The sequence below is a fragment of the Phalacrocorax carbo genome, chromosome 1 (genome assembly GCF_963921805.1).
Source record: "Phalacrocorax carbo chromosome 1, bPhaCar2.1, whole genome shotgun sequence".
NCBI lineage: Eukaryota > Metazoa > Chordata > Aves > Suliformes > Phalacrocoracidae > Phalacrocorax > Phalacrocorax carbo.
Genome location: NC_087513.1, coordinates 162,902,550 through 162,914,675, shown reverse-complemented (window position 1 = coordinate 162,914,675; position 12,126 = coordinate 162,902,550). Strand labels below are relative to the sequence as shown.

Here is a 12,126-nt window from a genome sequence, read left to right as displayed (position 1 = left end):
TGTCCTGAATATTGGATACAGCTGAGTATTTTCTCAAATGAAGAATGAATAAAGCTGGAATCTTTAACTTGTGAATCATCCTAGGTGATCATTGCTGTGATATCTTGATACATAATTGAATTTAAATTTGGTATTATCTCTGCTTCCAGTGAACTTGATTGCATACAGAAGAAATAGAGACTACACTTGCCCTAAATAACACACACAGAGCTGTACGCAGAAGGTCTAGAATTTTAGTATTTACTGTGTGAAATCAAATGGTTTAAAGGACTTAAGCAATGAAAGACTCATGGCTCGGCTCTTAATACCTTAAAAATTGGGGGAAATTTTGCTGAGCCTCAGAATTAGTTCACTTTTGAAGCATTTTGCAGAACTTGTAGTTCAAAAAGTATCTTCTTGTAATGCCTAAAGGAGCTACTAATTTGTCGCACATATAGAAGGCAAATTGTGCTCTCTGGGACCTATGGAAAACTTAGAGTAATTTTGTATGACAGGGTTAATTTATGTCTATGAGCATGGCCAATATAATTTCAGGAATGGTATCTGGGTCCGTGTATGCTTCCTTAGGAATATCCTCAATCTTGCTTAAGGTGATATTTAAGCAAAGATCAAAGACAAAATATTGTTGTCTTTGCTTGCTTTAATGAACAATGTTCGTTGTTTAGCATACATGGAAGGTTTCAGCAGGGCTAAAAGGGCCTGCAATGTTTTTTCATAGAACAGTTTCTGCAAAATTTGAATATGCTGTGTTGTCTATGCTCATATGCAGATCTGATAGGCAGGAATTAGGCATTTCTTTACTCCACCTCTGATAGCGTTCTTTCTTTTTCTTACAGTGTAACAGCTGGCAAAATATTTTTGAGACAGAGATGTATAGAGCTATCCTCTTGTAGAGTATGCAGATAAAACCTAACATATGGAGAGTATTTGCATAATATACAGTATCTATGATGAGAAGGTAGATATACAGTTTTTCTTGCATAACTTAAGTATTACATATAACATGGGAAGTTGAATGAAGAATTACATCTTAATAAGCCACAGAATTCTGCTAGGTGGTTATTTTTAGTCTCTGTATTTTGAGTTTTGATATATCAGAAACAATGTTCTACTTACTAGAGCAGTTCTTTCTTGAATGAGCATATATTTGGTTTCTCTTGCTTCTTTTTTCTGTATCTATCTATTAAGTAAATTTTGGCCTTGTTGTGATTTAGCCCCAGACAGCAACAAAGCACCACACAGCACTCACTCACTCCCTCCCAGCGGGATGGGGGAGAGAATCAGAAGAGTAAAAGGGAAAAAACTCGTGGGTTGAAATAAAGACAGTTTAATAGGTAAAGCAAAAGCTGCGTGCAGAAGCAAAGCAAAACAAGGAATTCATTCACTCCTTCCCATGGGCAGGCAGGTGTTCAGCCATCTCCAGAAAAGCAGGGCTCCACCACGTGTAACAGCCGTCACTCCAAGCGTCCCCCTCTTCCTTCTTCTTCCTCAGCTTTATATGCTAAGCATGATATCATATGGTGTGGGACATCCCTTTGGTCAGTTGGGGTCAGCTGTCCTGGCTGTGCCCCCTCCCAGCTCCTTGTGCACCCGGCAGAGCATGGGGAGCCGAAAAAGTCCTTGACTAGTGTAAGCGCTACTTAGCAACAACTAAAACAGCTCCCCATTATCACCACTGTTTTTAGCACAAATCCAAAACACAGCCCCATACTAGTTACTATGAAGAAAAGTAACTCAATCCCAGCCAAACCAGGACAGGCCAACTCTGGACTTATATCAGTTATGTAATGCTAAATAATTTATGCACAATTTGGCTGTTGCCCTGCAATAAATATTCAATCTGTATGTGCATTCACAAAAACACCGGGAAACTTCAGGTGTACTTCTGAACATACAGTGTGTCTAGAATCTGGAGTTTGTTTTGAAAACCTGAAATGTCATTCATTTAGGCAATCACCATGTAGTTTGTATTTAGCAAAACCAAAATGGAGGACAGTCTTTGCACACACTTTAAAACAGGCATAAAGATGAATGTTCTGTGCTTCAAAATGTGGATGTGTCTTTTCTTCTTAAAGTCTGTAGTAAAATTAAAGCTATAATAAATAATACAACTTTGTGGAATGTAGTAATTATATTATGCTGTAATTATTTTCTGTGAAAATATATGCACAAAATTAATGCATCTCATTAAAGTGGAATTTTGGTGCCATAAGAGTTAATACAAACTAGAAAATGACTCTCTGAGAGTAGAATAACTTACCAAACCATTTTTGTGTGTGTGTTTGTGTATTAAACTAGCTATACTCATCGTGTGGTTGGCAGTGGAATCAAAGCTCAGTCTGCAAATCCAGAAGTAAAAGTGAAGGGAACAGATCCTGTAATAAGTCAAATTATTGACAAGCTGAAACATGTTATTCAGGTAAGCTGCTTTTACCTATAGATATAGTATAGTACTAAAGACCACCTTAGCAGTGAAAGTATTAATTTACTGTACGTTAAAGGTTAATTGTTAATTCAAGTTACTGATCAGTGCACATCAACACCGAAACACTACTTGCTCTCTGTCCTACTTCAATTATTGAAAATTATTTAGTTAAAAGGTTTGCATATGGTAGATAATTCTAAGAAGGAAGACTCTGGCAGCTGAGCCATTTGTACCCATGAGTACCACAGGTCAGCATTGCAGTTAAGTGTACAGAAGCACAAACAGTACGATTTAGGGATATTGACTGGGTGCATATCTTTAGGAAACAATAAAACATAATTTTCCTCTTCACTCTTTACTAAATCTGGGTTCTTCCTTAACTAGTCTTGCTGCAAGGCTTTTTGTTTAGATGCCAGATAGAAGAACTAGGAAGTTTGAACAAGAATAGCATGCTTGCTAAAGGAGCTGATGTTCTTTACCTGATGTACATACCTGTGAGTTACTAAATTCAAGGCTTACTAGGCAGTCAGTTCCAATATGGTTCTGCACAGTCATACTATTGTAATACGTTTAAGGGATTACAGTTTTCTTTTGTTACAAGCTGTATCTGTATGCACAGACAGCTAGAACTACCGGACAAAAACCTGATTCTATTGAAACCAACAGTTATTTTGCTGACAACTTTGTATTTCAGTTTAAAAATACAAGTTTCCACTCTGATCTGAAGACTCGGTGATAAGAAATGCTCTACTGGCATTTCTTGTCAGTGACCCATCTAACCCAGTATCCTCTCATCTGCACTGGTAAAAGGAGTGGCTATTTAAGAAGGGCATGCAAGCTTGGCACCTTTATGGTCTCCACTCCCCTTGTATACCTCTTTCCCCAAACAGGAGAATTAGAAATACTAGACAGCTCTTCCTTGCCTATTGCATTTAGTTTCATCTGAGGGCTTGCTTTAATTTTGTTTTTCCATCTTCTTGGCAGCTTTTAAATATAGTTTCCCAAATGGTTTCTGGAGTTGAAATAAGCAAGCCATTCTAACATTACTGATAGCTTCATGATAAACTCTCTTGGTTCTTATTTCTCTCTTTGTGAAAAATAACTCCTCTCTGACAACAAAGGAAAGAGTGGTGAAATAGAAAAAAAAGAAAGAAAAAATTTCTTTTCTGTCAGTAGGGTTGTGTTCTGGGAGAAGTGGTATCCAGATTGAAGCTCAAAGGCAATCATTATTTCTTCCTCCTTAAAAAAAATATCTTTTGTAGCCCTCCAGCTTCAGCATGCTTTTGTCTCTTTCTTTATTAAAATGGTGACTACAATGGTGAGAAAATGAATACAGTTTTCCCTCCAAAGAAATGCTATGACTTAATTAAGAACAACAAATTACTGTGCAAAGAAAAACATTGCAAATCTTCCTGGGTAAGTCTCAAGGTCTTTCATCTATCAGGAATGCCCTCTTTCTTTGATATTAAATCTGCACTGTATAGTTTATTGTGTTGTTTTCCTCTAGAGACTAGGAGTTGTGTTGTTTCCCCCTCGAGTGAGGATCTAAAGGAGTGGATTAGAACAATTCCATTACAAGGTATTTCATTTTGAGAGCTTATTTGCCCTTGTCCCGAAAGAGGAGAGTGGGTCTCGGGCAAAAGGACATATAATTTACATACTGTAAGTATTACTAACATCCAAATATGTTATCTTTCTATGGGACGGTTTCATTTCTTGCAGCTCTGAGTATGGAAATCGGGTCAGGGGATAAAGAGAGCGTCAAATCCCTTAGAGACCCAACATATAACTGCTTTTCCTCAGATAAAAGGGCTGAAGAAACTGCAGAAAAAGCTTTCTTCTCTACCATTTTCAGCTTGGGAAATGAGGATAGGGAACGTAAATTAGAGATTCAATACAAAAGATCACCTTTTTGTCCTTTGTGATATGAAAAGGATGAGTTGCATATTAAGCTTATGATGGACAGATTAAATAAGGGGAGTTTAATGGGTTGTGGTGCTGCCTCCAGAGATAGACAGGGTTATACTTAAGACCAGCACTCTATCCAAACAGTATTACTGCACCGCAAAATTTTAAATAGCTAATTTCATAGAAAAAATTCATTTTTGTCCTGTTTTTCAGAATTAATAATTCCTGAAATCTGTAAAGGTTTATATACTTGAATTTAGCTTTAAGGTGACACAGATTGGCAGGGTGACATATAGCTTTCTATTTGTGTAAGCAACTATATATATTTTTATATATATTCTACGTTGCTGTAACCTTGCATGCTAAACAAGTACATTTTTGTTATTTAGTTGTTATTTGTATGTAGCCATTTGCTTTCTGTATTAGGAGTGGTAATTCAGCTTTATATGACTTTTCACATCAGCTTTTAAACATTTCAAGATGCAGGATATTGAAGTAGCATTTCTCTCTGTCCCATGATGTCATGATAGGATATGGTCCTTCCTTCTCAACCACAGTCAGAGCTCTGTGTATCAGTAGTAAGTATTGCTTGATTTTTCCTTTGCTTTTGCAGCCTGTCATGGTACCAAAGCTTTCAGGACTGAATAGTCTCTTCCAATTTGTAAATATCAATACATGGCAAAGAATCAGAAGCTTTGCTTCTGGTACTTCTTACAGTGAAAATGGTGAAATGCACTGAAATGTAATTTAATCAGTGATAACCTGTGGCATTTGTTTGCAGCAGGGGTGGAACTCAGTTCTTTAATCAGATACCTGCATTTAGGTGTTTAAGCTTCCTTTATATGTAGATCTAGTCATCGACCTTAGAGAGCTGTTTATTTGGCCATATGTAAATCCATGCTTTAGGATAAGAAGAGCAGTAGTTCTTTAGTCTTGCCCACATGTTGGCATCTACATTATAGACACCTGCAGTTTGGTGTCTGGTCTGAAGAATTTCACCCTTGTGTCATGTTTCTGAGCCCTTTCCAAGCAGTTGTTAGTTTGAACACACAAACTAGAAAGGTATCATTTTCTAAGGAGAAATATTTAGCATATACACTGGAAATTCTTGTAATGCTACCTTCTGCTTTTCCAAAGGCTATGTTATCAAACCATAAACAAACTTAAAGTCTACTTGAAAACAAAGCCTTTTGCTTTTGCTGGTGTCTGAGCTGGGCTGGAGTACTCGGGATAATTTTTTTCTTTATCTGGCTTTTAATTTCTCTGAAATAACTCTCTTTATTTTGGAGATCTTAGGTACAGTTCAGACAGCCAGGAACTTGTAAAGATACATACAAACATTTGGGGAGCTCTTAAAAAGAAATAAATCTCATTTTATGATTATACATTCTTTTCTAATGGTTATAAAAAAGAGAGGTTATTAAATGGTAGAAGGATTATTTTGAAGAAGATGACCAGTTTTGCATTTAGAATACATAATTTAAGTCAGATTGGCAAATACATACTGATTACATTTGTCCTCCCAGACCAGAAAAAGTAATTCTCTCTAGTAAATCCAGGGTAGAAAAACTTTCTTAGAAAGTTCCATTGTTTTCTGAAACCTTTCCTCTCTGTCATCAAAGCAGATGGCCCCTTTTCTCAACAATTACACTAAATTTCCCTTCTGTCAAGAATCCCAGAATGAGGACAGGAAGTGAATATTCTGAGATACAAAAGGAGAGTCCATTTAAGGGAACCCAGTGAGCTCTCAGGAAATGAGACTATACATATTTATTGTACAAATGATTAAATATTATCAAGTAGCAATAGAAGAACAGATATCTTAAAGATCCCTTCCTGCTCACCTTTAATGTGCACATAAGAAAACAGATCAAAGACCATTCTGCACTGTGTGCAGAAGAGAACAAATGTCTCCTAGTATCTCCTCTTTTCTTGCAAGGTAAATATAGCAGTGCATAAAAATCCCAAGCAAAGAATCGGCTTTAAAATATGTAAACATACAATGTTTAAACATACTCTGTTTTCTGTGTTCTATTCCACTAAAAACTTCAAACCACTGAAACCTAACTAGTTGCATAAGGAAGAGCATCTTTTCCCAGGGGACTGTGGTTTCTGGGCACTTCTCCTTTGTGAGTGTCTTACTGTAATCCCCCTTCTTTTTCTGTAAATAGTGGATTTACCAAAAATCAATAGAACTTTTTTATTCCATTGGACCCTGTCTGCTGTAATCTGTGCTCTGGACTCCACAGGTCCGGAGCAGCAAAGTACAATCATAGCAACAAAGTACAAATAGAGGAAGTAACATGAACTCTGCTGAACCAGTCAGTGCTGCAGATGACTTGACAAAATCACCTCCTTTTGTAAAAATCTTTACTTATACAGACTGGTGTTTTAGAGAGTTCTAAATGATGGGCTTTTCTTCATTCATTTATCTTCACGGTAGGCAAGTAATGGGTTCAGTGCATAGTCTCTTACATACTGCAATCTGCAACTATCACTCTAATAGGCAATCATGATAAGCAAAGTCAGTTGCATATGGCAGCAATAATAATGGTAATTATTTTTCTTTCCTCCCCTATAATTTAAAAACATGACTCATTTGTCTTTCCTGCAAGTGCAAATACTGAGGTTGTGAAGTAAGTATGATATTTTGGTGCTGCGATTACAGGTGATTGGACCTTGGTCACTTCAATGTATTTCTTCTTTCAGAAGACAATCTCAAAAAGATGCTGCTTTTGAAAATAATAGATGTTACCTGGAGCTTGTATTTAGAGGTGAAATAAAGACTTCCTAATTTTAGGAAATCCTGCCATAGTAGAAAATAACCCTATGTCTGTCTGTCTAAATTAGGCAGACCAAATCTCCCTCTGGAGACCTCCAGAGGCACCTGCCACTCTATTGACTATACTGGAAATTTAAATGCTTCTATTAGGATAAATGATTTCCTGTTTCTAGGTGCAACAAAAGATGTGCCTGGGCTTATTTGGAAAGGATCCCATGTTATACTGCTATACCACTGGACTGCTAGCTGATATATACGGAATAATATTTACTTTCTCCTCAAAGGGCTGAAAACTGTCACTAATGGAAGTGCTGCCTACATCCTTTAAGTGAATAAAGGCCACTACTTCATAAGACATAAAATGTAGGTGACAATCTAATTTTTCCTTTACTACTGGTCATTATTATGGCATGGGAAGTGTAAGCTCTGTGTTTCACTATGCCATCGTTTACCCATTTAACCAGCTCAAAAATAGTGAGGTGAGATTTTGTTTTGACACTTATTTGTCATACTAACAACCAAACTTTTCAGCTGTTTATCTTAAAGCTTTTATCAATATACCACAGCACAGGCAAAATAATATGTGTTTTCATAAGAGCTGTTCAAGTACATATTGGAAATTGTGAGGGAATACATTACCTGAGTCCTCATCTGCACGTACAAAGAACCATGTTTTTAAATTATTCATATGCGAGATGTGGCACTTGCAGTTCTGCCTTTGATCACTGATATCAAGTTTGTGCCTTCTTTAGTGTTATGATAATCATCTAAGAGTTAAAATCCCTCTGCTTCTTAGAATAGTTCAAGCTGCTTTATAAAGGTAATAGATTATACATTCTGATGACTCTGTTCATGACTGAAATACAATTCTTTCTCATGGAATGAGTGAATTCTCAAGATTACAGCATTTAACAGTCTCAGATACTTAGGGCCTTAGTTTGATACACTCTTCAGTAACATGATTTTGGAGACTCCCTTTGAAACATTTTTTTGTTGTTGTTGATAGATTGTATTCGGCTCTTTGCACCATTCAATACCAGGTACCCCATAGAGGTAACTGGGAGGTAAAATTTCAGTGCACTTTGTGCAACAGCCATTCAACATTCACTGACGTTGGAATTTCTTGCAGCTGTGTTTGCTCCTAAACAGCCTATTTATTATTTTTATTGCAATAGGAAAAACTGCCTTACAAGTTTTGTTTTGTTTTTCATATTATGAATGCATATCTAAATGTTAGTTTTGCTTTAGATTTTGTTTTTACTGCCTTTTTCATGTTTTAGTTTCTTCTAAAGTTAGAACAATCCTGCAGGTACAGAATAGGTCAGTATCTTGATTATGTTAATTTTTTTCCCAGTGATTTGTTGGCTCTCCCTTTCATATTTGATGTGTTGGCTCCTTCTTTTGTTTTATTTCTGGAATTAATACAAAGTTACTGTCTTTTTGAAATCAATCCCTTGGACAAATTCCATCCTTGGCAAGGCATGAGAACAGAATATTAGTGTGACGTGTCATATTAGGATATTCCTACTTGACAGAGAAGCCTATTTCATATTTGTTGTGTGAGCTGTTCCTGTCTTTTGGCACATCTATGGAGAGCTGGCTGATCATGCTGTATTGCCGTGAGCTCCCTCCGACTGCTAGCTGGTGACGAAGATGTGTTAAATACTTGAATATTACCACAGCATGTAAAATATTGGCATAATTTCTGTAAAGCTATTAAACAGTTAGAAATGAGATGGGAAATTATTTTCTGAGTTTCACCCTCCTTCTTTTAAAATACACTTCAGCTGTGTGGTGGGTTGACCCTGGCTGGACAACAGGTGCCCACCAAGCTGCTCTATCACTCCCCCTCCTCAAATGGAAAAGGGAGAGAAAATATAACAAAATGCTTGTGGGTCTGGGTAAGGCCAGGGGGAGATCAATCACTAATTACCATCACTGGCAAAGCAGACTCAACTTGGGGAAATTAGTTTAATTTATTACCAATCAAATCAGAGTAGGATAATGAGAAATAAAACCAACTCTTAAAACACATTCCCCCCACCCTTCCCTTCTTCCCAGGCTCAAATTTGCTCCCAGATTTCTACCTGTCCCCCTGCAACCAGCACAGGGGGACACAGACTGGGTGTACGGTCAGTTCACCGCACTTATCTCTGTCGCTCCTTCCTTCTCAGGGGGAAGACTTCTCATACTGTTTCTCCTGTTCCAGCGCGGGGTCCCCCCCATGGGAGACAGTCCTCCTTGAACTTCTCCAGCATGGGTCCTTCCCATGAGCTACAGTTCATTAACTGCTCCAGCGTGGGTCCCCCACAGGGTCACAAGTCCTGCCAGAAGCCTGCTCCAGTGCAGGCTTCCCACAGGGTCACAGCTTCCTTTGGGCATCCAGATGGTCTGGTGTGAGGTGCAGGTGGATATCTGCTGCACCGTTAACCTCCATGGGCTGCAGCAGGACAGCCTGCCTCTCCATGGTCTTCAGCATGTGCTGCAGGGGAAGCTCTGCTCTGGTGCCTTGAGCACCTCCTCCCCCTCCTTCTTCACCGACCTTGGTGTCTGCCATTTCTCTCACATATTCTCACGCATCTCTCCCAGCTGCTGTTGCACAGCAGTTTTTTCCCCTTTTTAAATATGTTATCCCAGAGGCACTACCACCATCATGGATGGGCTCGGCCTTGGCCAGCGGTGGGTCCCTCTTGGAGCTGGCTGTCACTGGCTGTACTGGACATGGGTGAAGCTTCTAGCAGGCACCCGTGTAGCTCCCCTGCTACTGAAACCTCACCATGAAAATGCAATACAAAGTTCCAACCTCAAAAATGCATATTAGAGTGCAAGATCACTGATGCTTTTGTATCTCTTAAGAGTGAAAAGGTTTTCTTCATAGTTCTGTAATGACAATGAATGTATATGCCCTCTTAGTTGCTCACAAAGGTGGGCTTTCTGTATTTCGAACTCAAAGCACTGAAAGTTATATGAACATTCTGAGAGGACAATATGTCCTGGAAAATTATGTGCAAACCCCAACCTACATATGGTTTACAGGTGAAAGGCAGAGAAGGAAAAAGTGGCATTAGGAGGGCATGAAGTTGAGCCCATATATCTCTTAGTGTTGGGGTGCTGAGGGGATAAATTGAAAAGAATGGGTCACCAGCCATATAGTCCTTTTTGTCAGTAATTTAAATAAAAGCCCAATAATCTTTTTCCTGGTTTGTTTTGTTTTTTACTAACTGGCTTACCAAAGTTATGAAAGGCTAATCAGAGTCCTAATCATTTAGCACAAATGATCCTCATTCTTGTGTACTATCTTTTTAAAATAGGATTCGTGCTTCAATGAAAAGATTTTTATTTCACTTACTGTGAATAACAAAAGGAAGAGAATGTACATTGCACAGAGCTTTGTAACTAAGTTTAAGGTTCAGATTTGTGTAAAACTCTAAATGAAAAAATTAAAATCCATTTTCGCTATTTTTTCTTCTTCTGTTGCTTATAAAGCACTGTACAGTACACAGTGAGAAAACATGCATTGATGCAACAGAGAGATACTATCAATTCTTATCCATTTAGTGCAGATAACAGTGGCACAGAAAACAAAACAGCCTTTTCTAGCTACTTAGGTGGATAGTGACACTAACCCAAGTTTTCATTATGGTGCAGATGCTCTCTACAAAAGCCTGTTTGCACCTAAATTGCTTGCTGCTATAGCTGGTGAAAACTGCTTGTGTTAGGGTTTCTTAGCAAAACAGGAATGTTGTTCTATCTTCTCATTTTTAAGTACAATATTAAGTGAAGGAGAGTTCTGAGATTTTGGAAGAGTTATAGCTATGGCAAACAATGTGATCTGGGGCACTGATTTTGTGATGCTTACTTTAGAGAATCTGATCTACTTTACTGTTTGCAAAGCTGTGGAAAGGAAATTATTTTTTCCTGTTCATAATTTATCATTTATGATCCTTGACTCTCTTAAAATGGATTTTTAAAAAAACACTTTTAATACTTTCTTTTGAACTTCCCATAACTTTGGCTATAGATCTCAAAGAAAAAAAGCAGTTTTGTCCCCCTACCTGTTGTGGTATAACCCTGGTCGGCAACGAAGCACCACACAGCCGCTCGCTCACTCCCTCCCAGCGGGATGGGGGAGAGAAGCAGAAGAGTAAAAGGGAAAAAACTCGTGGGTTGAGATAAGGACAGTTTAACAAGCAAAGCAAAAGCCATGCCCAGAAGCAAAGCAAAACAAGGAATTCATTCACTCCTTCCCATGGGCAGGCAGGTGTTCAGCCGTCTCCAGGAAAGCAGGGCTCCATCACGCGTAACAGTTACTTGGGAAGGCAAACCCCATCACTCCGAATGTCTCCCCTTCCTTCTTCTTCCCGCAGCTTTATGTGCTGAGCATGACGTCATATGGTATGGAATATCCCTTTGGTCAGTTGGGGTCAGCTGTCCCAGCTGTGCCCCCTCCCTTCCTGGCTTCTTGTGCACCTGGCAGAGCATGGGAAGCTGAAAAAATCCTTGACCAGTGTAAGCGCTACTTAGCAACAACTAAAACATCAGTGTGTTATCAACATTATTCTCATACTAAATCCAAAACACAGCACTGTACCAGCTACTAGGAAGACAAATAAGTCAATCCTGGCTGAAACCAGGACACTACTTCATGGAAGCAGTAGAAATTCTGAATGTGAAAAGGAGATTCTGATGCGTTTAACTTCCAATCCCAATTTAGAAAAGGAAGGGACTATATATATTGATATATAATAGGATAAATTAGAGAGTTCAAGAGAGCCTCAGGGCCCTGATGCAGTAGTCAGAATGGTATTCACTCAACTTCTCATCAACTTTGGTGGGCTCCAGAAGCATAAGGGTTAGTCTGTGAAACCTGGACATTTTTGCTTTCTTCTACGATTTCATCAGAGAATAGAAAAATCCCTTCTTTTTGCAGTGAGGTAGTACCCCATTAGTTGTATAGATGAATGTGACATATTGCATAATGGATTTGGGGGGAGGATTTGTGCTTTTTCAT

At 38.4% G+C, this 12,126-nt stretch overlaps 1 protein-coding gene across 4 annotated transcripts in view; it reads left to right on the top strand.

Annotated features, from left to right (window-relative positions):
- The window catches only part of GPC5 (glypican 5), a 773,121-nt gene that overhangs the window by 271,085 nt on the left and 489,910 nt on the right, over positions 1–12,126 (top strand). For all 4 annotated transcript variants that reach the window (XM_064440689.1, XM_064440690.1, XM_064440691.1 and 1 more), the window contains exon 6: positions 2,299–2,419. In XM_064440689.1, the coding sequence (XP_064296759.1) occupies positions 2,299–2,419 (121 nt within the window). The remainder of the gene's footprint in view (positions 1–2,298; positions 2,420–12,126) is intronic.